At 51.7% G+C, this 25,939-nt stretch overlaps 10 protein-coding genes across 10 annotated transcripts; 6 read left to right on the top strand and 4 right to left on the bottom strand.

Annotated features, from left to right (window-relative positions):
• Nucleotides 1–15: 15 nt before the first annotated feature.
• Nucleotides 16–1,629, bottom strand: BCR38DRAFT_485638 (argininosuccinate lyase; the record flags this gene model as incomplete). Its single annotated transcript, XM_040863923.1, has 2 exons — nucleotides 16–1,364; nucleotides 1,581–1,629. The coding sequence occupies 2 exons, from the start codon at nucleotides 1,627–1,629 to the stop codon at nucleotides 16–18; spliced, it is 1,398 nt and encodes a 465-aa protein (XP_040715904.1).
• Nucleotides 1,630–2,690: 1,061 nt separating this feature from the next.
• On the top strand, nucleotides 2,691–4,310 carry BCR38DRAFT_343887 (acyl-CoA N-acyltransferase; the record flags this gene model as incomplete). Its single annotated transcript, XM_040856069.1, has 2 exons — nucleotides 2,691–4,138; nucleotides 4,193–4,310. The coding sequence occupies 2 exons, from the start codon at nucleotides 2,691–2,693 to the stop codon at nucleotides 4,308–4,310; spliced, it is 1,566 nt and encodes a 521-aa protein (XP_040715905.1).
• A 1,709-nt stretch (nucleotides 4,311–6,019) lies between these two features.
• On the top strand, nucleotides 6,020–7,225 carry BCR38DRAFT_435285 (uncharacterized protein). Its single transcript, XM_040860361.1, has one exon. It carries the CDS (start codon nucleotides 6,166–6,168, stop codon nucleotides 7,090–7,092), a length of 927 nt encoding a protein of 308 aa, XP_040715906.1. The 5' UTR covers nucleotides 6,020–6,165; the 3' UTR covers nucleotides 7,093–7,225.
• A 1,573-nt stretch (nucleotides 7,226–8,798) lies between these two features.
• Nucleotides 8,799–10,527, top strand: BCR38DRAFT_474945 (uncharacterized protein; the record flags this gene model as incomplete). Its single annotated transcript, XM_040862990.1, has 1 exon — nucleotides 8,799–10,527. One exon carries the CDS (start codon nucleotides 8,799–8,801, stop codon nucleotides 10,503–10,505), a length of 1,707 nt encoding a protein of 568 aa, XP_040715907.1. The 3' UTR covers nucleotides 10,506–10,527.
• Nucleotides 10,528–11,323: 796 nt separating this feature from the next.
• On the top strand, nucleotides 11,324–13,018 carry BCR38DRAFT_435288 (diphosphomevalonate decarboxylase). Its single transcript, XM_040860362.1, has one exon. The coding sequence runs from the start codon at nucleotides 11,455–11,457 to the stop codon at nucleotides 12,631–12,633; it is 1,179 nt and encodes a 392-aa protein (XP_040715908.1). The 5' UTR covers nucleotides 11,324–11,454; the 3' UTR covers nucleotides 12,634–13,018.
• Nucleotides 13,019–13,936: 918 nt separating this feature from the next.
• On the bottom strand, nucleotides 13,937–15,599 carry BCR38DRAFT_435291 (uncharacterized protein). The gene has a single exon (XM_040860363.1). The coding sequence runs from the start codon at nucleotides 15,261–15,263 to the stop codon at nucleotides 14,100–14,102; it is 1,164 nt and encodes a 387-aa protein (XP_040715909.1). The 5' UTR covers nucleotides 15,264–15,599; the 3' UTR covers nucleotides 13,937–14,099.
• A 378-nt stretch (nucleotides 15,600–15,977) lies between these two features.
• On the top strand, nucleotides 15,978–17,181 carry BCR38DRAFT_343502 (cytochrome c/c1 heme-lyase; the record flags this gene model as incomplete). Its single annotated transcript, XM_040856038.1, has 2 exons — nucleotides 15,978–16,621; nucleotides 16,905–17,181. The coding sequence occupies 2 exons, from the start codon at nucleotides 15,978–15,980 to the stop codon at nucleotides 17,179–17,181; spliced, it is 921 nt and encodes a 306-aa protein (XP_040715910.1).
• A 573-nt stretch (nucleotides 17,182–17,754) lies between these two features.
• On the bottom strand, nucleotides 17,755–18,730 carry BCR38DRAFT_309099 (root UVB sensitive family; the record flags this gene model as incomplete). The annotated part of the gene is made up of 3 exons (XM_040854641.1): nucleotides 17,755–18,420; nucleotides 18,485–18,583; nucleotides 18,662–18,730. Coding segments are annotated over 3 exons (834 nt in total), but the record flags the coding sequence as incomplete, so codon positions are not given.
• Nucleotides 18,731–21,249: 2,519 nt separating this feature from the next.
• BCR38DRAFT_342782 (uncharacterized protein) lies at nucleotides 21,250–22,752 on the bottom strand (the record flags this gene model as incomplete). Its single annotated transcript, XM_040855970.1, has 2 exons — nucleotides 21,250–22,340; nucleotides 22,413–22,752. The coding sequence occupies 2 exons, from the start codon at nucleotides 22,750–22,752 to the stop codon at nucleotides 21,250–21,252; spliced, it is 1,431 nt and encodes a 476-aa protein (XP_040715912.1).
• Nucleotides 22,753–24,069: 1,317 nt separating this feature from the next.
• Nucleotides 24,070–24,552, top strand: BCR38DRAFT_485647 (uncharacterized protein; the record flags this gene model as incomplete). The annotated part of the gene is made up of 2 exons (XM_040863924.1): nucleotides 24,070–24,094; nucleotides 24,167–24,552. 2 exons carry the CDS (start codon nucleotides 24,070–24,072, stop codon nucleotides 24,550–24,552), a joined length of 411 nt encoding a protein of 136 aa, XP_040715913.1.
• Between the last annotated feature and the right edge of the window lie 1,387 nt (nucleotides 24,553–25,939).

Below are 25,939 nucleotides of genomic sequence, written 5' to 3' on the forward strand. Positions count from 1 at the left end.
AGCTGCTTCAGAACCTTAAGCGTCCAGCATCTGCTTCAGAACTTTGATCTGCTCCAGCACGCTCTCCTTGCTGGTGCCGCCCTTGGCCGAGCGCATCTCCACGCTCTTCTCGTAGTCGAAGCTGTCGCTGATGTCCTGCTCGAAGCGGGCATCCACGGACTTGAGCTGCTCAAAAGTAAGCTGGTCCATCGGCGTATTCGTATTCTCGGACAAGGCGACGACCTGGCCGGAAATGTGATGTGTTTCTCGGAAAGGCACCCCCTTTCGGACAAGATAGTCGGCGATATCCGTAGCGAGCATGAATGGGTCCAGAGCCGCCTTCATCTTCTCGGGCTTGGTGTCCAGAGTGGCCAACACGCCTTCGGCGATGCGGATGCTGTCGCTGACCGACTTGACCGTGTCGAGCATAGGCTCCCAGCTCTCCTGCAGGTCCTTGTTGTACGTGCTAGCGAGGCCCTTGAGCGTCATCATGAAGCCGGCCGAGCGGCCGAAGACGCGTCCGCTCTTGCCGCGGAGCAGCTCCAGGCTGTCGGGGTTCTTCTTCTGCGGCATCAGGGAGCTGCCCGTTGAGTAGGCATCTGCCAGTCGGACGAAGCCAAACTCGGCCGTCGAGTACAGAATGAGATCCTCCGACCACCGCGAAATGTGCATCATGAGCATAGTGCTCCATTGTAGCGTCTCAGCGACGAAGTCCCGGTCTGCCACCCCGCCCATCGAGTTCCACAGCAGCCCCTCGAACCCCAGCTCCTTGGCCATCATGTCGCGGTCGATGTTAAACGGGTTGCCCGCCAATGCACCGCAACCCAACGGACTCTTATTGACGCGCTTGATCGTCTCCCGCAGCCTCTCCAGATCCCCGGCAAACGCTAAACCATACGAGAGCATCCAGTGACTCCAGCGAATCGGCTGCGCCCGCTGCAAATGCGTGTACCCCGGCATGACATAGTCGACCTCGCTCTCAGCACGCGCAGCAATGACCTTGAGGAAGCTAACCAGGTACCCTTCGATCTTGCGCAGCTCGTCGCGCAACCACATGCGCATGTCGCAGGCGACCTGCTCGTTGCGGCTGCGGCCCGTGTGCAGTTTCCCCGCGACGTCCTTCCCGATTATCTCGCCCAGGCGGCGCTCGTTGGCCGTGTGGATGTCCTCGTCCACCCCCGGGATGATGGTGAACTTGTTGGCGTCCCACTCCTTCATCACCTCGCGCAGACCCGCTTCGATCTTGTTGAACTCGGCTTCCGTTAGGATCCCGCCTTTGCAGTTGGCCCGGGCGAAAGCGATGCTGCCGAGGATGTCCTCCTTGTAGAGAGCCTTGTCGAAGTAGATGCTCTCGTTGTACTCGACCATGAGGGGGTCGAGGCCGCCTGGGGTGGGGTCAGTGGAATCCTCTTCGTTTCGGTGTGCATGATGAAGAAAGTGGCTCGTAGGAGAGGAGACGAAGTGCAATTCCACGATTTGATTCAGACATGGCCATGATAGCTATTTCTTTACAGTTATCAGACTGCTGAAAGAGGGCTGGTTCTAGATACCCCGCCAAATGAAGTAGATGCCTGCGGGTTTCATTATATCGTCGTACTCACCAGTGAAGCGACCTCCCCAGAGCATGTTCTCTTGCTTGTTGGGCGCCATTCTGAAAGATCGTGTTGGGTATTTGAAATTGTTGAAAGCTTCAATACGCTCCGGTGTTCGCTATCGATGAGATCTCAAATTTGTGAGGTCGAGTCAGAGGTCTCAATTGGTGAAGACAAGGGTTTAGATGCATATTTGGCTTCAATGCAATCTTCTCAATAATATGCAATTGGTCAAGCTCGCACAGTAACATTTTATTACTCCAAACACGGCTCATTGTCACTCAACCGTCAGCTGATCAGTCCAAATGAATGCAGCCCGAAACACGGTCACCCCGAAGCCACGGGGCTGGGCGGCGGGGTGATGCCTCTGGTCACTGTCTTTTCGGAATTGGAAGTCTCCAATTCAAGGTCACCGGCGTGTTAGTCTGTCTACTTTGGTGGTAGGGTCCAACTTCCGGCGAGTTCCTGCCGTCCACCCGTCAACACCATCCAACTTGACCAGTACAAGCCGAAGCCTGGCCAATGAATGTCCATCAAGATGTGCTTATCATCAGCCGGACTCTGTTGACAAGGTTTGCACTGTTTCTTCACTTCGGCCAGTCCCGCTAGGGCTCTTTCTTTTCCAAGCTGAGCAATCCCTTCATGTCCATTGGCTACGAGCTCTTTAATTCAGTGGATGAACTGAAATCAAAAGTTAGGATATGGCGTATTGACCCCTGGTCCTCACTAGATCAAGCTCCACGTCTGGGCTGACAGCAAGGGAAAGGCCGATAGACCCCTGTACTGAGTATGATAAAGTGATGACCAAGGCTTCCCGCCTGCAGCATCCGGTCCAGGTGACATTTCTAAAGGAACCAGTACAAAACATCTCGGTTGCTCAACGTCCCACCATGAGGTGACGATTGCCTGACTGTTTTCATTGCTTGCCCCAAGATCCTCTGCTCTCATGACCGGCGTGTGCAAGACGCCTTTGCCCAACATTTGCGCGTTGCCTTGAAATTCCCTTATCTTCAAAGAGCGTGACAGATCCGTCGGGGCTGGAGTTAGATCCACCCCGCATTCCAAGAGCTCCAAACTTCACGATTGCCCCTCATCGCAACGGATGATCGATCATTGAAGATGACTCCCACGACTATCTACCTGCCCGACGGCCAAACCTTCACCGTGAAACCTGTTTATGGTGGCTATTTCTTCAGTTCGAATGAACTCAACAGTCGTCACACGCCTTTTCCCTCTGGTTGGACCCTTAATCTACACACTGAGGACGATGCTACGGCATATCTCAACGGACTCACTCTGGAGAAATCTGATGCATTGGACGAGCCGGTGCAAACTTATGTTCACAAGTACAAACATCCAACATTGCAACATGACATCATGTTCATTTCCAGCATTTCACAGCCCTCAAGTCAAGACTATCAGCCGGCGTCAAGCCCATCACGCGAGATAGCATTGATGCTTTGGATCTCGCTGTACTGGTATTTCCAACAACCCGAGCCTTCCCCGTACTTGGACACTGCACAGTCTGAGTTTACGCCGGATGTTGCGAAACCCAAGGGTGACTGGCGCATTCGAATCAAGCGGGACGGGGTGTTCCGCACCCGGAATATGATCCCGAAGCTTGAGAGAATGGGCCTGATATCGACCTTGGATTCTGCCGTTGGCACTAGTACCGTGGAGAACGCCGAAGGCTGGGATAAAATGTATGTAACGAGACGGAGCTTCTGGCAAATACCGTTTGGGCTATACTTGTTCAGTCTCCAACCGAAGAGAGCAAGTTCCCACCCAGGATCCCCCATTAGCAGCCGACCAACCTCTCCAACCAGCGGCGAGGCCGGCTTAAGACTCAGCATGAATTCAATCCAAGCATCTGGTATGCACCTGCTTTCTGATATACCTGGTGGCACTATACCAATTAGCCTCGCCAACCGCCCTAGTTCTCCTGTTGGGCCCTATTTTTCCGCATCACGACAGCCGACTTATTATCCGCCGCCGCCGCTGCAGTACATAATGACCAATGGTTTGCGGCATCCCCTCCGCCCCAAACCACCTCGCATGGGCGAAATCTTCTATACACGCTTTTTGCCGAGTGTTGGTAAATACTTGTCCTTCCGCGTGGCATCCGCTTCGACCAAACCCGTCCCTTCCCTGGGACCCGTAGGTCCTGACGAGAAGGAACGCCAGGAGCACGCACATCTCACCGGACTAGATGACCAAAGCCTTCTACAGAGGTGGCTATCCAATGACCGGGTCGCGGCCTTCTGGGGAAACTACCATCCCAAGTTCTTGACTGACGCCTTGGAATCGAAGCACTCGTTTCCAGCCATTGGCATGTGGGATGGGGTGCCATTTGGATACTTTGAGATATACTGGGTGAAGGAGGACCCCCTAGGCCACCAAATGGGGGGCGATGCGGAGGACTGGGATCGAGGGTTGCATGCCCTTATCGGTGAGGAGTGGGCAAGAGGTAGGGTTTCATACTGGCTTTCCAGCTTGGTCCACTGGTGTTGGCAGGCAGACAACCGGACGATGAATGTCTGCCTTGAGCCGAGAGTTGACAATGAGAGGTGAGTTCTGTTGTTCAACTGGTACCCAAGAGACACGAAGCTAATGCTAGGCAGGTTCATCCAGCACCTCCAAGTGGAAGGCTTCTCAAAAGATCGGCAAATCTCTTTCCCACACAAGCAGGCGTGGCTATTGCGACTCAAGAGAGAAGTCTGGAAAGGAGCAGCAACGTAGGACGTTGTTAAAAATATTCGGCACCTTCTGGTTTGGCTCCACCGGCACAAGCAAACGGGGCGGCTGTATCGAGTGAAGAGAGAAGACTGGGAGAAGCCGGAGTTGTGAGGCTGGTTGACTGGTATGAAGACCTAAGTTTAGACATGTCACCTTGACGTTACCAGCAATTGAGGATCATTCGATGACATTAGATTAATAGGAGGGCAACAGCAAACCTCTAGTCTTCGGGAACAGGTCGGAGACAGACCGGAACAGAATATTATGCGCAAGTAACAGAGAATTTTAACAAAGAGCCTTCAGGGCTGGCTTATTGGGTTCGCAATTGTTTATCCAGGCCTCCAAGGCCTCCATGGCAACATTTTCAGGATCAACTGCCACACAGTCGGGGTAGCGATTCTGTAACAGAAGAACATACCGCACGTATGTTCCTGAGGTTCTCACACCAGTAATCTCGCCTTGGAGTAGCCAGATTGGTTGATTGGAATAGTTGTTGTACCAGGCATGCACCAAACCATCCAAGCGCTTGTCCACAATTAGTCGGCTTTCCGAAGTGCAGCAGGAGCATATTTGGTAAGTGACTTTGCAGGTGGTCTCACTTGTTGATGTCAAATAAGTAATGTTTCCGAGTCGATGCCCGATCTCTGAAGTGTCCGCCATTGGCAATGCGCTCCGATCCGCAAGTGGTGTTGTGGAGCTATAGATTTTCTATTACATGGTGGTGCCGCCGTCGAGGTGGAAGAAAATGTAATCATCATACCGAAAGGAGGCATGATTTGTGAGCAGTTTGACTTGATAGTGGCTGTGCGTTCTCTCATCGGAAATACTCACACCGTCGCCATCAAGGTCGGCAAATCGAACATGAGCACCAGTGTTCAGATATACGGCGAACTTGCCGGTATTGGAGTCCAGAACCACGTACTCATCCTTGCCGTCTCCGCTTCTGACTTTAACACGGTACACTTCACGACTGGGAACAACCCACGAACGAGCTACCGACCCATCTATATCGGCGAACTGCGAATTGGATTGAAATTGATGCTATTTAACTGTGAAGTTACTTTTCACTTCTTATGAATCTGCTTGACGATAAAAACTTGCTAAACAGCTGAAGCACCCGTGGCGGGACCAAGCCAGGCATAGTCGTGTTTCTATGGCATTAGTGTTAGAGCAACACCCGATGACAGTTCTTGACGACCTCGTCATCAGGACGTCCCTCATTCGATTTGCTGATATATATGGTGATAACATCCATGTCCACGTTGGTATTAGCACTTCCGCGATCCCTTTCCGTCCATATCTGAATAGTCGTCTTTGCCGTATGGTGTGCGTTGGTCAGGTTTACGGTTGGAATCAGAAATAGCAATAATACGAACCTATCTATGTTGGCGAGTCTGATAGAACTTCGTTTCTGGTTGTGACATCGGCAATGGCTTTCCCTGGCCTTTGATGGTTACAGCAGAATGCTCCTTTCCCCTGTGTGCGCTGGCTGAGGAACCCGGTAAGGCCGGTTTGTTAATCCCAGATCAGATAGTATGGTATTTATCAATGCTAGTTACGAATAATCAGCTTAAATAACTCGTCTTCTCAGTCGATGCTCGGTTCGTCCAGGGGTCGTGTCCGGACATTTATGTGGGGGATGACCGATGACCTCATCGAAATGCGAATGACGGGATGTGCGGAAAGGAATTGGATTTTTTTCCCAAATCAATGTTCAAGCTATACACGGTCAGTATAATTAGTAAAAATAACAGTCACGAGAGTCACAAGTATTCAGTGCTCAGTAAAACCATCACTCTTCATCGTTAAGACACACGACTACTTGACACCAAGAACAGAGATACTGCAGCGGTACACCATGGCAGCCCGCACCTTCCTCATCGTCGGCGCGACCGGCCAGCAAGGCAGTTCCGTCCTCTCAGCGTTATCCAAGCTGCTCTCCTTATCCTCATTCTCATCCAGCCCGGCCCCCAAGATCCTAGCCTTGACTCGTTCGGCAAAATCGGCCAAAGCCCAGACTCTAACGACCAAGTACCCCCAACTGAACATCACGGTTGTGGAAGGCGACGTCAAAGACCCCACGCCCATCTTCGAGGCCCACCCGGGGATCAACTCCGTCTTTGCCTACACTAAGCCGCCCAACGAGGAACCGCAGGCCATCCCATTGATCGACGCCGCGGCGGCGGCGGGCTTGTCCCAAATCGTCTTCTCGTCTGTCGAGCGAGGCGGCGACAAAAGGTCGTGGGACAATCCCACAGATGTACCGCATTTCCTACAGAAGCACAACATCGAACTGCATCTGAAGCAGAAAGCGGAGCAGAGCCACGGCAAATTGGATTGGACCATCCTCCGCCCCACAGCATTCTTTGATAACCTCAATCCGGGAACGTTCGGCAAGGTGTTTGCGAGTCTATGGGCGACGATGCCGGAGACTACGAAGTTGCAATTGGTAAGCTGCCGGGATATTGGGCTGTTTGCTGCGAAGGCGCTGTTGGAGCCGGAGAAGTGGAGTGGGAGGGCGGTCGGGTTAGCAGGGGATGAGATGACGCTAGGAGAAGCGAGGAATATTTATAGACGAGTGGTGGGAAGAGAGTTGCCCGAGGCATGGGGTCCCGTGGGTCAGGGAGTTCGATGGGCAATTGGGGATTTGAGCAAGATGTTTAATTTCTTCGAGAAAAACGGGTATGGGGTTGATATTAAGAATTTGAGGGAAGAGGAGTCAGAGCTACAGGATTTTGAGACGTGGTTGAAGCAGAGTAGTAAACATGAGGTCAGGGAGGATTGATTCAGGGGGTAAACTGATGTGTCCCGTGATAGGTTTTGGCTGATTTGGCTTGTACAAGGCTTGTACGATATGACGAGGGCTCCCGAATTAGGTATATGTGTCTCGCATTCACGAAATCACGGTGTTTTATGAGGTTTTGAATGGTAAACCTTTTTCAAAATTGCGTTAATTGCCAGGTGCTAACTTAGCTGCTACCGATAGTCAAATTAAGCATGGCTACGCGCATAAGGTATTATAACGCTCTGCAGATTAACATCAGATTCTCGGCAAGAATAAACTGACATTAAATAGGCATAACGATCACAATGAAGAATTTGGATTCACAATTTGCCGCTCTTGCGCTACGTGCGGTACAAGATTTGACCCTATATCTCGCCTAAACAGCCAGTTCTAGGCCTGCTATTTTCCTTGAAAATACTGGCGTTAAGAGTTTCTTCTTCCGTATGCTTCAGATGGGAATGCAGCGCTGGATATAGCCATTTCCACGAACAGCGCAGACGAGACGTAGATAGCGGCTGATATTGAAGTAACAGCCGCCGTAGCAACAGCTAAGATAATACCCATCACATGATTACAGTCAAAATGATCCATCGAAAGGTTAATATCTTTCCTGCGGACCTCTATGGCTTAATTAAGTACCCTAAACAACAACACAACTCAACTGAAAAGTGGATTTATAAATATTATGGGACTGGTTCCATAGTTCAGAGTTTCTAAGCGTAAGGTACCAGAACTCTGGGTCTGTGGCTCGGTAAGGTTCCGAACGGTTATGACTCGTCGACATTCAATATCTACAAACCCGACTTGATCGGAAGACTAAGATAGTCACCTAAGTATTGAACGGCTCAATTGGGGAGCAACATGTGGTTGAAATGCGTATACGAGAGTCTGTTGGGTCGTTCCTGGGCAACGCGTACCGCATCATGCCACTCAAAACTAAGTCCACTTCGTGCAGCTGTTGCAAGAATACTGAAGCGACCAGCCACTGCTCCAAACACTGTATTGCTCTGTTCATGATATAATCCCCACTACTTCCCAGCTATTACACAAATTATTTGTGCTCATTGATCTTATTCCTACTGTTGTCTCGTGGAGTGTCAACACTGCGCGGTCCCGATATTGTTTATACCAAGTGCTTGTTAACTAAGTTTTCACCGTTTCTAAAACTATATTCCATTTTCAATCATATAACTTCCTGTTATATGGGTAGATAACTTGAGATTGCGTTAATCTGTACCCGGTTCAACGAATGGAATGGAAATACACGAGTATGTACCTTTTTATACCCCTATAAATTGGCATACCCCAACGAGTACAGTGACTCATGATTTCCAGGCTCTAAGCATACGTCTTGATATTCATGAATCGATATTCAACAGTCTGTCAATCACAAAGGACGCCGTGAATTTGACTTCGAACACCGTGGATAAGTAAACGGGACTGCTTTTTTGGATCAACGACGGAATTTCCACCCGTTTCGTGGTGTATAAATTTACTGATTTCTTCCTGCCACATATCTGGGTTTCCATCACAGTCAATCTCCCGTACATGTCATTTTCTTGGCCACATTTGTCAAGACTTGCCATGTACCGTCCTTAACTGTACATCCGCATGCGGTAGCACGATCTACCAAAACCTCCGGCCGTGTCATCGTTGCACTACCAGACATACCTCCATTCAAAACCATCATCATACAGCAATCAAAAATGGCTGAAGCTACCGCACTATTGGAGTGGATCTCCTTAGCTCAGATCTTGCACCAGGTCAACGACAACTTCGACCTTCTGGGCAAGCTCATCAAGCGTGAGAACCTGGGGTTGGAACGACGCCAAGCCGAAGAGGTGCGACGTGAAGTTCTGGCGGCTCTTCAAGAACTTGTGCATCCTAGTGTCGAGCTCTTCTGGACTGGCACAGCGTTCCAGCAAGACGTACTTGCGGAGTCGCTTGCCTCGAGGCAGCTTGCCACTGGAAACTACCAGGTCAGCTACCCAAACCTTCAAGGAAGTCATAAACACCTCTGCCTTATCGATGACTTCGGGTTTAACTACCCCTTCAGTGCCGCCAGATTCGACTCTACGTCTGGACTTCCAGAATGGCTGCTTTACGCCAAAGCCAGAGGCCAGCAACACGCTAAGACGCAGGGAGTAATAACCCAAACGACTATCCAAGACCTATGGAATGACTTTACGCGGCTTTCAGCCCTTCAAACTCGACGAACTCAACCATCAGCCGATGCACTTGTCTCCTATCCAACAGCTCACCTCATGCGAAAACCACGGGACAGGCTCTCGGAGACTCACTATGACTCCACTCGTTTAAGACAACTTCGACGACTTGCCAGACCGTGGCTGCGTCTCACACCTTCCGGTGACATCATTTACTCCCCCACCGCTGAGATTATGAATCGAACACCCGAGACCATCTCGGAGAATCACTACGATGAATCTCACCACCGACAACTTCGACGTCCTGTCCGTCTGACAAAAACCCGCCAACATCAATATTCCATAGTGCAGAGAGCCAGTTCCAGTTTACCATACAGATGTGTACCTTCAGTTCATACTGACACAGCCGGGTTGACCTTTACATCAACGCAACAACACCACATTTCTGCACCATCACGGTCAGCAAAAAACCGCCTGGTCATGGTTCAGTCATGCCAAAAAGCTATCCAATGGCCATCCTTGGAGGCCGATGCCTTCGATGACACTCATGCCTACCAAGCAATCAACCGCGCCGGTGCACACAACTTTTTGCAGCTCCTCGAATGGGTCCCTCCGCCTCCCAGACAGTTCACACAAGACCAGATCCTACATGAGATTTGGCTGTGTTGCTGGAATGAGTACAAATACACGCCACTCAACTGCAACATATGCCGCACAATCTACGACGCCAACCTCCTCATGGCACGCAGGCGCATCTTACCGGCCTCCAACAACATCGCCTATAATGCTGGCCCCACCGATATCAGGAAACTTATTTACTACCGACTGAAAATCGAAGAGACGCCCCCGCCAGCTTCCGTGAGCTTTTGCGTCCCCCGAACACAATCCATCCCAGATCAACTCGACGACCTCAGACGCTGCCTCGAACGGTACATGGAATGCAGCCAGGAAAGGAGGGGTGCCCAGAACAGCTTCGGAGACATCACCTACGAGGTTAACCTCATCAATGAGCAGACTTTCGACGACCCATGGGACGTGAGTTATCCAACGGAAATCATGCCCCCCAGACCTCCACTCCTCTGCGTCACCAATCGGCATGAGTTCTGCCCACGTCGACTTACCGCGCTTCGTCCAGAGAATAGTGAGAACGACATCCCGGCCAATAGCCCAACAAGGCAGAATAGCCGACGAAGTGACAATGCCAGCCCAAGCAACACACTGCACCGATCGATGCTGCAGTTCAGATAAATGTAAACTATTCACTCGTCGTCCTTGAGTACTACGCCACAATGATATGAGCCTCCGATGGGAATATCGACAGATTTGGAAGGATACTATGGACCAATCTCACACCTTGAGTGGATAATGGCCGCACGTGGAGGAATATAAAAGAGTCCGAGACGCCTAAGAAATTTGGATTCCATCAGTACAGGCATTTTGACTAACACAACACGTGTTATTTGAGGAATCATTGGCTTGGATTGACTTCAGGGAGGATCAAATTTGGAAATCCTACATCACATATAGCACACAACGGACATTGAGAGGGAGTTAGGCACAGTCAAGTGGCTGGCGTCTGGGTTAACGGCGGGCTTCCAAATTCAACGTACTTTGTCAGCAGTCACAATCTGTGCCAACTCAATTGCGTACACAATGCATCGTGCTATGGCTGATTTGTTACCTTAATCGCCCACCCACCTCAACCACGAAGAGAGCCAAAGTGAGATCATCGCGTAGTGGCTTCCGGAGTTCTGTGACCACGCATCGCCTTCCCCAAGAGGATCAGGACTGAATGCTTGCTGGATAGGAATGGAGGAGTTGGGAGGGGCATTGCTCGCATTTGGTTTACTCAGAGCGAGTACGGCGTCTCTAAGTAGTTGGTGGACGCACATCTCAAGTTTGACATGTTCATGAATTGATAAAGATGAACTACGGAGTACGTTCGTAATTCGAGCTCCCGTCTCTCGGAAGCTGATATCTGTCTATCAAGACACTAAGCTGCATTTAATATACAATCAGTGGAACACCCCTGTCGATACACTGAATTCAATTGACTATTGACCCCACCAACCCCGAATATGGGTCGTGAGGGGTCGCAACCTTTGGGCCATTACCTGCTACGAAAACTTCCATTTCATACCTTTGCTCAAGCCTCCTCATCCTGCCTACCTTTCCTTACAATAACCTCGCCCTCAAAATGGCCGACACCAAAGTCTACCGCGCCAGCACAACGGCCCCCGTCAACATCGCCGTGGTCAAATACTGGGGCAAGCGCGACCCCAAGCTCAACCTGCCTACCAACTCATCCCTGTCGGTAACCCTCTCGCAAGACGATCTACGCACCCTAACCACGGCCTCTTGCTCCTCTGCTTACAAAGAAGACACGCTCCTCCTCAACGGCTCGCCGTCCGACCTCACGGGCGCACGAACCCAGGCCTGCCTCCGCGAGCTGCGTTCCCGCCGCGCCGCCCTTGAGTCTAACGATGCATCGCTGCCCAAGCTCTCCACCATGCCGCTCCTCCTTGTCTCCGAGAACAACTTCCCCACCGCCGCCGGTCTCGCATCCTCGGCCGCTGGCTTCGCGGCTCTGGTTCGTGCTACCGCCGATTTGTACGAGTTGCCCGCTTCGCCCACGGAATTATCCCTTATCGCGCGCCAGGGCAGCGGGTCGGCCTGCCGTAGTTTGTTTGGAGGGTACGTGGCATGGCGCCATGGGTCACAGGCCGACGGTTTGGACTCGAAGGCCGTCGAGGTTGCGCCGGCGTCGCATTGGCCGACTATGCGTGCGTTGATTCTTGTGGTGTCGGCGGCGAAGAAGGGGGTTAGTTCGACGAGTGGGATGCAGCAGACAGTCGCCACGTCGGGACTGTTCAAGCAGCGCATAGCTGATGTGGTGCCGGCAAACATGGAGACGATGGAGGCGGCGATTGCGGCGAAGGACTTTGCCAAATTTGCCGAGGTCACGATGCGGGATTCCAACTCGTTTCATGCTACGTGTGCGGACACGTACCCGCCTATTTTCTACATGAACGATGTTTCGAGAGCGGCGGTGAGGGCGGTTGAGGCGATCAATGCCGCGGCGGGGAGGACGGTGGCGGCTTATACCTTTGACGCTGGTCCGAACGCTGTGATTTACTATTTGGAGGAGGACAAGGAGACAATCCTGGGAACTTTCTACCCGTTGTTGCAGGACACTGATGGGTGGAAGGATGGTGCAAAGGTTTTCAAGACTAGTGTGGAGTTGGATGAAGCCGTCGCAGGCCAGTTGAAGGCTGGTGTTAGCCGGGTCATCATGACGGGTGTTGGTGAAGGGCCTACGAAAACGGATGTTTACTTGGTTTCTGAAGAGGGTAAGCCTCTGTCGACTGAGTCATGATGCGGTGCAATTTAGATAGCTTGGAGTGAATCCAGGCAATAGCTATGTTGTGGAGCAATTGGGAAGTCTACCATTCATGAGACCAGATGGGGGATGTAAGCTACTGCTGTATGCCTCTGACGCGGTATGGTCATGTGCTTATAAAAAGGTCCAGCATTAACCGGATTGCTCTTGCAGACTGCATCAAACCGAGCAGCTGGAGTTGATCCGTGAGGAACTGGCTGCCATGGAGAGCAAACGGCAGCATTTGTTTGCATGGCCAAGGGGTCAACATATCTACCTATTCATACTACCTATGGCCGTTAAGAGGGCGCCTTCTGTTCAATGCCCACGATGACGAAAGATGTGCCTTATACCGTATAGTCGAATGGAAGTATTTATATCATGATAACATTCATTTCAAGTGTGTTCGTTATTTTGCCTTTCTCATATGTTAGCCTGACATCCATCCTCTTGCCCCTCGGACTGTAAACGAGTGGCCTGATCTCCCCCCAGTCCAACTACTTGGCCATGAAATACGGTGACCCCATTCGCTTAACGATCTTGAAATCCCGCGGCTTCAAGAACATCGGCTCGGTGATGTCGAGGTACTCATTGTAATATTCCTCGGTGAGTGGATTCTGGCGGTTATGTAAGCATCGCGTTTTCTCCAATCAATCTCTTACGTCTTGACGAACCTGCACAAGCCATTCCATTGGCTTCGTCTTATACGTATAAGTAATTCCAGCTGTGTGGTGTCCAACAGATCATACATAGTGTAAGTTAGAGTCAGGTATTTACCAATTCCCAGCCCACGAGAGCGTCCCTGGAGACTCCGCGGGTTGGTATAACCCGAAGAAGACCGCATTCGGGCTCCCTGACGACTTTCTCGTAGACGGACTTGAAGGCCTCGAAGAAATTGGCACGTTCTCGGGCGCGATTTGGATGGTTACGTGAAGGCGGATGCCTCCAGAGGGTTCTGTCTTGTTGCTGGATTTTTAGCTTCCGACTCAGGTTTGAATTTAGGTGTGTTGAATCGAAGGGACCAAAGCAAGAATGGTATTCTTGTAATTCTTTTTTGGGGGGTGGGGCTACAGCCTGGTTTATACATATATTGACTGAGCAACATTGTACTGAGCCAGGATGGCACAATCGGACGTTGATGCTACCTATATCCAAGAACAGAACTAGCTTGCGCATTTCCCTCTGATTTCGCCTCTTATCTCCTGCTCAACAGCATTGTGAGAGGATTTGCAGAGATAGGTATTCGGTGCTGAGTAGACTCGCCGACATAGTGATCCCCTAACAGGTAGTGCATGTTTGCCTGGGACTTCTGGTTTTTGGAACTTGCGTATTGACTCACTAGCTACAGTATATCCCTCTGAAAAGCGACCCGTAACAGCTTTGTGCACAGTTTATACATTTCCCACTAGTTTCCGTCCTCTAGCTAGAACTAACTATATTGCTTCAATCCGACTTTTCGTATCTTACAGCGAGGAAAAACCAACCTCAGCATGCCGCCATGCATAGGGAACAGACCTCTGACCCGCCAGGAAGTCCGATGGAAGTAATCCAGACCTAGTGTATCTCTTTCTGATATCAGTTTTTTCAGGCCGCACCTTGAGAAGCTGTTGGTCGACAAAGAATCCTTGCGAGTAAGACTGCGCTGCAGCGTAGCAGTCTCCCCAACGGTCCCAGCACTTGACCTCGCCCACCCGTTCCTGCCAGAAGTAACCAGTATCCGCCGGCTCAAACTCTTCGTCCTCATCCCATTTTATCCCCGGGTTAGCGGCCGTCCAAGCCGCTGCATCCGCACGACTAGTGACGGCTGTCTCGGCATCAAGCATGACCCACGCTTTATCCGTGAGCAGCCACTCTTCTTCTTCGGAAATACGGCCGGGTCCGACGCCAGCTACTCCGCAGACAGACTCGAGGAAAGATGGAAGAATCTCTGATATAGCCCAGCTCAGAGCGGGTCCATGATCGTCGCGCGTCAAGCTCAGACAGAACTTGTCTTCGGCGATGCCGAGGCAGCTGCTCGGGTCATTGAAGAGCGGTACGTACGCCTCGCCCATATCACTCTCGGTCAGTGCCGGGAAGTCTGCTTTTCGTTCTCTGCGGATGACCGGCGAGTGCTCGAAGGGTAAGTTTAAACTGCAGTTTTGAATAGACAAAGACACAATCTCATCCGCGTGAAATTGGATCTCGCGTGACACGCGCGGTTCGCGATCTGGCAGAGCGTCTTCTTCGACTAATGGCGTCTCTGATCTTAGCCGGTCGTCGCCAGCCTTCAGGTACAAGCCCCTTTTGGGCCTGGTCATCTTAAGTGTCTTGACTTTGTCGGAGGGGATGGCGCACATCCTCCGTGCCTCGCGGCAGGTCTGTCTGAGCGCATAACGCACTTGCCATGTTGAAGGGTCGTATCGGGATACGGCCTCGTCGTCATCCTCGATAGCCATGCGACGCAGGTCAAGATACAGATGCGGAGGGGTGGTTTCCTTGTTGCAGCCTTCGTGATCCTTGAGCCAGGTGTGGACGTTGAAGAAATTGATGCCAGGGCTGGGGATGGCTTCCAGGTAGATCTGGTGACGGAGTTCAGGTGGTAGGAGAGTAAATTTGGGGAACACAGCTAACGATGATGTTGCCGACATGGCTGCATTCGGTAGTCTGTTCTTCAGATGTGTTGCTTAGGGAGTAGGTGAAGATGAGTATCTCAGTAATCCCCACCAAGATGTAGATCGGGACCAGGAAAAGGAAGGGAGCCCGGCAGATCAGCTGCAGTCTGATAGTGCTTTCTTGACAGTGATTACAGGCAATGCGGAGTGGTGTATCAAATATGCCTGCAAGGTGACGTGCCGATTGTCAGATTCTTATTGCATGTGAAACATACGATGTGATGCTCAAATCTTTGCTTGCTCGATTCCCAGCCCAAATACGTGTTGCAATCCCTCAGAGGTAAAGCACTTGATGCTTACAGAAGCAAAATGCCCTCTAGAAACCTACATTGCAAGATAAAATCCATTATGCCGTTGCTAGGCAGGGGTAATTCCTAAAAATTCCGACCTATGAGCACATGCATCTAAGCCCATTCATGATGCCTGTTGAGATGTTTTGGCCAATCAACGACGGGTTAAGATCCCTTACGAGCCGCAGGCGCTACCCGGGAGCGCAGACAAATTTTTCCTCCGTTAAGATGCCTGCCGATCTCCGTGAAAAGTTCCATGACACGCTTTCGCTTGCACTCCCCAGTCCCTCCCGTGGCCCAGCTAGAATAAAATGATTCCAGCATGCTACTCGACTTGCTAGACCAGATTTTCCTCAATCGCAAAGCTCCCGCAGCTTCCGATAGCCCCATCCGCGGCACTATGCCCGATTCAAAAACAGCAGATGTGTGTCCGGTAGACCACACAAGTCGGCAGGCTTGGCTATCGCAAGCCAAGTCTGCGCAAGCGGAATCGAAAACGGTCCCTCGGCAGCATCCGCCAACGTCTAAAGATGAGGAGGAAGCTTGTCCCGTGGACCACAAGGCACGCGAGGCATGGTTGCAGCAAGCCCGAGCTGCATCAGAAAGCACAGCAGCAAAACCGGCGCAACCAACTCCATCACAACCACAACCACAGCCGCAAGCGGCCTCGTCTTCATGGGCGTCCTCTTTACGCTTGTGGATACCCTTCTCCTCCTCCTCGTCCACATCCTCGCCATCCACAACACCATTTCGACCGACGCCATCACTAGGCACTGACCGCGTAATCTCCACGATACCGCGTTCCTCGACCCCTGGCGAAGCCGCCTGTCCGCCAGCGAATCAAGAACTAGAAACAGGCTCGGATAGCAAGACAGGGAACTGGATCTACCCATCCGAGAAGATGTTCTTCGAGGCTATGAAACGGAAAGGCCACGATCCGCAGTCGACGGATATGCAGACGGTCGTGCCTATCCACAATGCAGTCAACGAGCGAGCGTGGGCTGAGATCAAGAAGTGGGAGGGTCCTTGGGTCAAGGAATCGAGGTTAGTTCCATCGAGCTTTATAGCAATAGAGCACCATATCGGTCTCTTTCCCACTGCACATCCATACATACACCATGATGATATACCAGCTGGCACCAGTCATAGGGTTACTTGTACTCCCTCCTTTGATGACCAAAATGCTGTGGTCTTAAGACCCATTTCTGATACCCCTACTCTGAGAGTTTCCCAAATTACTCGCCCACACACCACCTCGCCTACGCTCTTTCCGCAGACGGGTCTGTTCAATCAAGCCAAGCAGCTTACTGACTTAAGATCTTGCTAGTTGCGACGGCCCTCGGTTACACTCATTCTCTGGTTTAGGAAGCACCAAGCTGTCACCTAGGGCACGAATCAATACAATGCTGGGGTACAGCGCACCTTTCGACCGTCATGACTGGGTGGTCGATCGGTGTGGGAAAGAGGTCGAATACATCATCGACTTCTATGCCGGGAAAAGCACCGGTGATGGCAGGCCTTCCTTCTACCTCGACGTACGGCCAAAGTTGAACAGCTGGGAGGGTATTAAAATGCGCGCAACGCGTGGTTTGGGTGTTGTATGAAATGTGGTGTATGTGTATGTGTATGTGTAAGGATCAGGGAAGTTACGAGATCACATTCTCCCCTCATCCCATTGGAGGGTTGGGGGCATGGCCTGCAGCGAGTTGTTCTCGCAGGGCCTTTGGTTCTTTTATGCGATTGGTCAAAATGGTAGCAGAGGCGCTTGGAGTTCTGGCAAGGCACGGTCGTATTTGGACTCATTTCTCCCAAAACTTGAGATCGAAGGGAAAGCTACAAACAGCAGTAGGGTATCATACATCCACTCAACTCCTTCACTCAACAACGATACGAATGGCAGGTCCTGTCTCCACGGCCCCCGTGTCCAGGTTCCAGCCAGCACTTGACAGCGCCTTCCACAACTCTTCGCCACCAAAGGGCTCCTTCCCAGCCAAGGCCGTCATGTATCCCTTGAGCGCATCTTGTGCCGTTGCTCCTTTCTTGAGGAAGATCAGCTTGCAATCGCCCATGTCGGCTATGACGAAACTCTCGTCTCGGAACTTGCGAAGGTCCTGAACCTGGATCTGGTTGTTCTGCGGGAATGTGCGGCTGAAAATGACACGAGGAGCCTTCCAAGAGATGATGCTCTCTCGTCTCGCAACGTCCCGAGGGTTCAAGACACGGCCACTTCGTTGGTACTCCTTGACGACGATTTCAGCCCGCTGGCGGTTCAAGCTTCGCATCTGCACGGCACGAACGGCCCTGTAGTTCGTCCACAGATGGATGCCAACCAGGATGAACATCCAGGTCCAGACGGCAGCTCGGCCTTCGACGACGCGAACGAAGAGACTACCAGCCAGCATGCCCATGAGGGAAATGACCGTCTCCTGGCTCCCGTCCTTCGCGTTCAGCTCAGCGAGGTTGCCATTTTTGGCGAAGTGGGCGCTCAAGCTTGCCTTCGCCGCACCTGCCGCTACACCGCAGAGGGATCGCAAGATACCAGCGGCACACAGGGCGAGGATCTTGGGGTAGGTGGGAAGAGCTGGTGTCAGGACATCAAGCAGCAGTGCCGAATCGTTCAACAGATCAGCCAGGAACCGGTAGTACTTGCATTCGGGTTCAATAGCCTGGCCAAACCGATGAGCGAACACAATAGTAGCCAGTCGGCCAGTGGATTCTTGCAGAACGGAGAGCAGAACTGCTCCGGTCGCTGAGCCGGCGTCGTCGCCTACACCGAGGCTTTGGAGCACAGCTCTGTTGGACAGCAGCCCGGCGATTGAACTAGAAAATGCCTGCAGCGAATCCTGTGACTTGTTAGTGAATGCGACCAATTGAGCGACCAAATATAAGACATGTGGGATATCTTACGTAGATCTGGTAGGGCATGTAATCCGCCGTGACCGTATGGGGATAACCGGCGGGGAGAAAGACATCCAGGACATCTTTCGCATAGCTGCTGCTCGTCTTCTTGGGGGGCTGCGTGTGTCGCGTATTAGCCATGTCACGATCATAAAAGGTGGAAGCAAGAGTTTGGGGCAGTCGCACAATGGCTTTCCAGGATCCGGTCTTGTCGTCCCCGGTGTACGCGCAGAGGACGGTGCCAGACTCATCGATGGCGCAAACAAGCGTAGGCGAAGACGGCTCCATAGTGATATGCTTTTTGTTGCGCGCCGCTCATGGAGATTTGACGGATAGACGTTGTGGTAGAGGCAGAGGTGGCATTTGCAACTACCCATAAATGGTAATTAAGTGGGACCAAGAGCTCTGAAGTAGCTGCCTCATTGGACGCTTTCCAACTTCGCGCCTCAGGCCAGTGGAATAAACCAGCTAAGCTCTACACTTCAGAGGCCTTTGGTCTGCCTCGGATGGGATTATATGTGCCTCAGAGTAATGAAGATGAATGTGTGGTTGCCAGGTAGGCAGAAACAATCAACCTTCAAGGTCGTTCACCTTCCCGAGCCATGTCCAAGTTACATGTCAATCGCCTGCATTGCTGTAAACTAGTCAGGTATGTCAATAGGAGGTATGAAGCTGTCGTTTACAGTTGATCTTTCCAACCGTTCAAATACAAATAGAAAGCATGCCAATCAACATTTCTCCTTGGTGAGCAGGCAGGGTGCATATATTGTATTCTGGGATGAAAGATGCAACGAAGGGTTTATGGGAGAAATTAAGCAACTGAAAATAAAACGGAGAAATAATATCGAAAGCTTGATAAGCCGTAGAGGACCCCGGCAATACACTCCTGTACCTATAGCAAGGTATCTAGGTCATGAAGAGCAGCCAAAGGCCATGACTATCAATGCCCTAATTCGCATATAATACTATGACTTTATAAGCACCTTCGGCCACTGTTCAACCTGGGCTCTCTGGGATCCCCCAGTGTCAATTGTTCTCGTGGGATTTGGCTTGAGTTGTCTGGCTGGAATTTGCAACAAGTCACAAATTAAAGATGTTTTCGTGTCTTGCGTCGTTGCACAATGGAATCATGCGTCCTTGCAGAAATCGCCGTTATTGTGCATAGAAGCAATATGTTACTCAGACAAATAATCAATCCCTCGAGAACCTGGCGAGGTTCATATCCTCGTACTGGTGTGCTGATCTTATTTTCTTCCTTATCAAGTTCCTTGACAAATCCCGTCATTGCTTGCCTTGCCACGTCTGTCGTGGATTTTCGGTTGGATTTAAGATACCTCTTCTACCGAGTAACGCGGGTTTGGGAAGTCACATCCTGCGTTGAACGACGAAAAGTAGGACAAGCACCAAGACCTTCGTTTGCGGCTGCGGATTAATCATTATACGCCCTCCCATGACATAAGAAACATCAATCCGTTATCTTCAACGCTTGCAGTCGGTTCGACTCACACCTACCCTCTGAAGAACTATCGAAACTGCGGTGATTAGCTCGTATGTCTCAGCGTGGCGCGAGAAAGACAGTCGGAAATGAATGCACCCGAAAGATAAATACTGCAAGCATTTGCCATCTCAGGCTTGCTCATCCCTCTCGCAGGTGGAAGAGCACTTTGCTACAAACTCAACGATATTCTCTCCAAGCCCTCAGACGACGATGCAGAGACGCAATGGCTGTCCGAGCTCGCCTCCAAACCCCTCACCAATCCGTCGTCATATCGCCTCTCCAAACCCTGTGGCCTTGTGACCAACCCAGATGTCCTTGTCCTTTCTTCAAAGGATGACCCGCTTCTTCGCTCCTCCAACCACAATGGTCACTTCGAGAACACTCTTCGAGTCTGCCATGCTTTCCACGCCGACCTTGCATCACGGTATATTGAAAAACTAAATTTCATGGATAAAAGATGGAACCGCTAGTATGGAGCAGATCGCGGGACTTGGGGTGATAGCACGCTTGAGGATGTTCCGAACATCAAAGAGAAGATGCTGGTGCCCTTCCAACCAGTCCTCCAGAGATTGAAAAGTCGGATGAAGCTGTTGCCGGGGCCTTTGCCCGACCAATTGATTCATGTAGCCTTGCTGCGAATGTGCTGTTTGACGGAGAAACGGGGCAACCGCTGTGAATGATCGACATGACCCCGTACTGGGGACCAGTCGAGTACGCGGAGGGAGAGAACTGATGGCACTCCACGGGATAGATGAGTATCGGCTACAGCTGCTTGTCAGAGCGACGTGCTGGCTATGTGTCCCTTGGACTATTGACACAGGTATACCCTGGGACAAGAAATGTTTTTCAACCGTGAGTTTTCAGCGAGGTCTGGATATTATGTCCCATGTTATTCCATCTTTATAAAAAAGATGAATCTTGCAGTGGCGGGATAACATAGTTTAGGGGGTTTAGTGGTGCTGTCCTTGTCTTGGAAGGACCATAGGCTCATGCGATGGAAGCAATAACGCCTAAGATATAACTATTGAGGATATAATTCTACCGCGTGCTTATGCAAATATCAGCTCCGAACAGGTTCAGCACGTACTTGAGCTGCTTCCGGAAACACTCAAGATTTTCGTCTAACAGACCTGGTGCCGTCACGTTACGCTCCGAGTTGCATAAGGTTTACTTCAGCTTCAGGCAAAAGTCAAAGCTAAATAAATGCGGAAGACAGAAGCACTCCGTCTAAGTGATGTATGTATACGGGTATCGTCGCCTACACCACTCGCGAGCATTACTCTTGTTTTCCTGTCTTCTCCGTATCCTTTTCCTTGTCCTTCTTCTTATCCTTGGCCTCGGCGTCCCCGTCGTCATCGCCCTTGCGATTTTGCTTTTCTTCCTCGGTGTCCAACACTTCCTGCACCTCGTCGGTCATGCCTAAGTCCTTGTACTCATCGTAATCGACATCGTACTCCTGCGCAATGACGCGAATCTCGTGCCGCAAGCCGTTCGCATCCTGAACTAACGTCTCCCACTTCGCCGGGTCGAAGCCCCGGGTCTCGTACAGCGCGTTCTGGCGGCGGGTGATGGTCATGTTTAGCGCGGCCCGGTAACTGAGATCCTTGCTGATGAAGAGGAACCACAAATAACCCCCCATGATGGTCGTTAGGCCTGCCAGATAGGTGACGGGCTCGACGAGATCCCAGCCGGCGTCCGTGTGGAAGGTGACGAAGTACACTACTCCCCACCACCCCGTGAGGGCCCCAAAGCCAGCTTTAGCCAAGCGGTGAGCGCCGCGGTGGGCAAGCTCGTCGCACTCCTGCTTTATTTTGGACAAGTCCTCGATCCGGTGCGACAGGCGCCGAAGTCGAACCCGCATGAAATGCGTGCGGTCGTTGAAGCTGGGCACACCGACTCGCATCTCGGTGTCGTGCCCGTCGATGTCAATAGCAAACTCTCGGCCTCGAGCCGCATCACGAATGAAGTCGCCAATCTCGGTCGAGCTCGACCAACGGACCCAGTCCTTATCCTTTGCTGGAGTGGCTGGTCCTTCACGGCCCAGTCCAGATTGCGTTGCTACGTGCGAGTTGTCCTTGTGCCTGACCTCGCCGTCTTCATCTCTGTCCGAGCCCTCGGCACGGAAGTACACGTTGGGCATCTTCTCGCGGCCATTTTTGTCGTATATCGGTGGCAGCTCGGCTTGGATCAGGCGTTCAAGGTAGGAGAGGGGCTGTTGGGGGTGGACGAGGAGGGCCAGTGGCTGGATGTCTTCGTTCTGGGCTAGGGATCGGAATTCACCTTTGTTCCCCTTTTCATCATGAGTTGCATCGACGGGTAACGGCAAGATGAGCTTGAGGAGGCGAGTTGGCGTCGTCAGGAGCTTGCCTGTTGATTGCAACCGTCAGTATTCTGCTGACAGCGATTTGCACCGCAAATATGAAGTGAAAAGTTGCTCACCCTTTGCCATGGTCTTGTTAGCATTGCGTGCCTCCTGATCGACGGGCGGCTTATCGGCGCCTTCGCGCTGCCACGGTCTTTTGATCTGGCTCTTCGTGGCCGCCTGGATACCAGCTCTGACCTCATTCTCGTGCGCATCTTGATCTCGCTGGTTTGTTTCTCTGGCTGTCTCGTTGGCAAGAGTTCTTGCCGGCGATGTTGTCGTCAGGCGTCGAAGCACCTGGGCACTGCATCTGATGTTCTGCAGCCGCCCTACGCCATTTCTGCTGACGGCTGGCAATTGCCACAGCGAAAGAGGAGTGTTTAGTTGTAAACACCCTCGACGAAACACGTAGCTCATTGCTGCTACTATCTCGCCAATTGCGAAGAAAGATGATGGCGAATTTGCATTGAGTTACTGGACTCATTCCTGGCTCCCACATGTTCTCAGGCATGGCACTGGACGCGGAGGAAAGCTCCTGGGCGCACCGAAAGTGACGTCACTGCCTTGTATACCTTTGTCCAGCTGATGCCACGCCACGCCACGCCAACCTCCCATTGAATGATCTTCGTTGAAAAACGCGAGTATGATCTAAATATCATCATGTAGACTTGAAAGCCGGGTATCGTAACTGCTCGGGTCGCAGCTGGTGTCGCCATCACCAAGCAAACGTCACTTTCCACCATGGAGCTTCCGGATAACCAGAGACTTTCGGCTAGCAAGCTAGTGCCCCAGTAGTCCGGTAAGTTTCTTCCTGCATCATCATCGATGCTTATTTTCGCTGTCGTCAAAGCCATTACCTGCTATGCGGGCCGGTGATTTTGTTCGGGGAGCCCAAAGTCGTCATGACGCCTTGGTTCGACATGTTAATGCGAATTAGCAGATACTGCGCTGCCAATGATCTGAGTAAGGATCAAGTGTCATAGCGCGAGATCGGCTAAGATCGGCTAAGATCGTGTTATCCCCATTTACATGGTAGAGAAGGTCTCGAGAATCCGCAGAACCAAGTCAAGGGTCCAGATGCTCCAGATTCAACAGACGGTCTACCTTTTTAGCTGGTGCGCTGGGTCCATATGGAAGAGTCAACTGCGAACGTTATGCAACCCCCCCCCTCATTGAAGTGCCATCGAGCTCCATGAAGCCGTTGTGCTTAGCTGGCCCAGCCCACTTTCTGTACGGCGCCAAAGAGGACGGTCACTTATAGGCGACGCCGAGAAATAGTGGCACCAGGTACAGGGGTTGATCTGTGATGTGTGATGTGTTGGCGTCTCAAGAGTACGCAATACCGCCAGCTCTGGCCCCAGAGCTCTGGCCCCAGCCATCCGACATAACCTCTACAGCGAGAGGCGGGCGTCGGAGCGGGCGTCAGAACAGGCGTCAGAACGGGCGTGGGTATTTCCACAATGGGTAACACGCGCGCAACCAGCCAATCAGATATGACCAAGCCAATAGAGCCAGTGCAGTTTGCGGCAGTGTCAGATCCCAGCTCACGTCTGCCCAATTGTCGGCTTCACGGCCTATTGATGTCGCGGTGAGTTGAAGGCGCTGGTTCGGCATCGTCAGCAGCTGCAGTCTTGGCTGAGGAATGGTTGGGAATGCTGACCCTGCAGGCCGTACCATCCTGCTTTTTTATTTTCAATTTGCCTATGTTTTAACCTGGGCTGTGTCTGAGCCACTATGCCCGACGAATCGATCCTTTCGAGTTTGATCTCTTACGGAGCTATGAAAGCTCTTGGTTCCCGCGACCTCTGACGTATAAGACTAACAAGACTAGTAACTCATCACCCGCACGTCCTACACACCACACCACATCATACCACGTATAAGTACTTTGCCTTATTTCGGTACTCCTACTGCTTTCCTCCTCCGCATCCAATCCCAACGACCAAACACGAATCCACCAGTCCTCACACACTTCTATCGCCCATCATCATGTCGACTGGGAATTTCTCCAGAGACTTCATCGTTGCCATTGCCGCGGCAGCGTCGGCAACCATCGCCTTCACCATCCTGATCTGCGTCTGTGCCCAATGCGGACCGAATCTGCTGGGCCGTGTGTCAGTGGGTGAGAACTGGTTCCAACCGGGCAAAAAGGACGAAAAGAGAGATCTGCCATTCGTGCAGAGTAGCAAAACTCTGACGCCTGGGGAATACGTCTAAAGAGCAGCGGCCCGGCATCTGTGAACGATACATCAATATGAACAAACGCCGAGCCCGAGGAGGGTACGGCTCCCACGCGGTAGATGGACGGGACTCGATCGACCCACCACGGGGGTTCATGAAAAATCGTATGCTGCTTTTCGATGGCAATGGCCCTTGTCGAGACTTGTCTTGAAAATGGGTACTACGATTTATGAGCTATTAACGGCTTGAACATGTCGCAGCGAATCTGCATTGCCACAGCGCCGCTGTCAGTTCGTACTTAGCGTTCCCAAAGTACACCCAAAGACGCGAGCAAGTTGCGTCGAGCTGCTCTCTGTCGCATTGATGGTAACGGCAAACGCGGACTATTCAAATTCAAATCCTCGCTGCAAATTCAAGAGGCTCCCTCGAGAATGAGTCAACGTCTGCAAGAGAAACAAAGAACGGCGCCGAGTGGAGGTGTTTGAACGCCAAGTGGGACGACGAAGGCTGCTTCTCATTGGGGCCGGCTCACCCGGATTGTAATATTGTGGTTACGCGCCACTACTTTTAAACAAAGTTCGACAATGCTCAGGCGGATTGCGAATAGCGTGCAAAAATTGCTTGTAATATGCACAAGAAACTGGTTTTCATTGTAGTTTTAATTTAGCTATGTTAACACGACTATATCTTACATGCAAACGTCCGCCTCCAATCGCTAGGTTTGTGGCCAACGACCGTCGACCACCACTATCTATTTTGCTGTCGCCTTGAGTCCAATTGCTCAATTACCCGGAAACGCCGTTGAGCAAGTGGCGCTGTTCCACTTGGTTACAGTCACCGTTGGATTACTAGTTCCGCCGCCACCATACTGTCCAGGCGGCGCGCAGCTCATAGTTAACAAAGAAACAGAAGTAATCGTCCGGGTCTGGATACTTGTCTGGGTGCTGATCAAGGTGACCGTAATGCTGGTGCTGGGCGAAATACCTGTGCCTGTCGGGTTGAACAAGGTGGAGGTGTCGGACGACATGGTGGTGTTGACCCACTGGGTGAAAGATGACGTAGTCGTGGCGCTGGACCCCGTGGCTGGCTGAGCAGACGCTGTAGTCCAGCCCCTGGATGGGGTTAAGGTGACTCGGGTAGTGGTCGTGAGGTCGGTCGTGACGACAATGGTTGTTGGCAGATCTGTCGTGGTGGACGAAGGCACCGACGTGGTGAAGATGTCGGTCAATGAAAAAGTGGTGGGGATGGAAAATGTGTAGCTAATCGGCTTAGAAGTGGATTGCCAAGTAGACGGGTGGGCGGCGCCGCTCGAGCCAGTGACGGTCGAATTTGGTTTGTATGTTGATTGCCATGTGTAAGTGTACGCAGGGGCAGAAGCTGAAGGGGCAGAAGTAGTGGCTGAAGACCCTGTAATGGCATCAGC

The sequence above is a fragment of the Pseudomassariella vexata genome (genome assembly GCF_002105095.1).
Source record: "Pseudomassariella vexata strain CBS 129021 chromosome Unknown BCR38scaffold_7, whole genome shotgun sequence".
Classification (NCBI taxonomy): domain Eukaryota; kingdom Fungi; phylum Ascomycota; class Sordariomycetes; order Amphisphaeriales; family Pseudomassariaceae; genus Pseudomassariella; species Pseudomassariella vexata.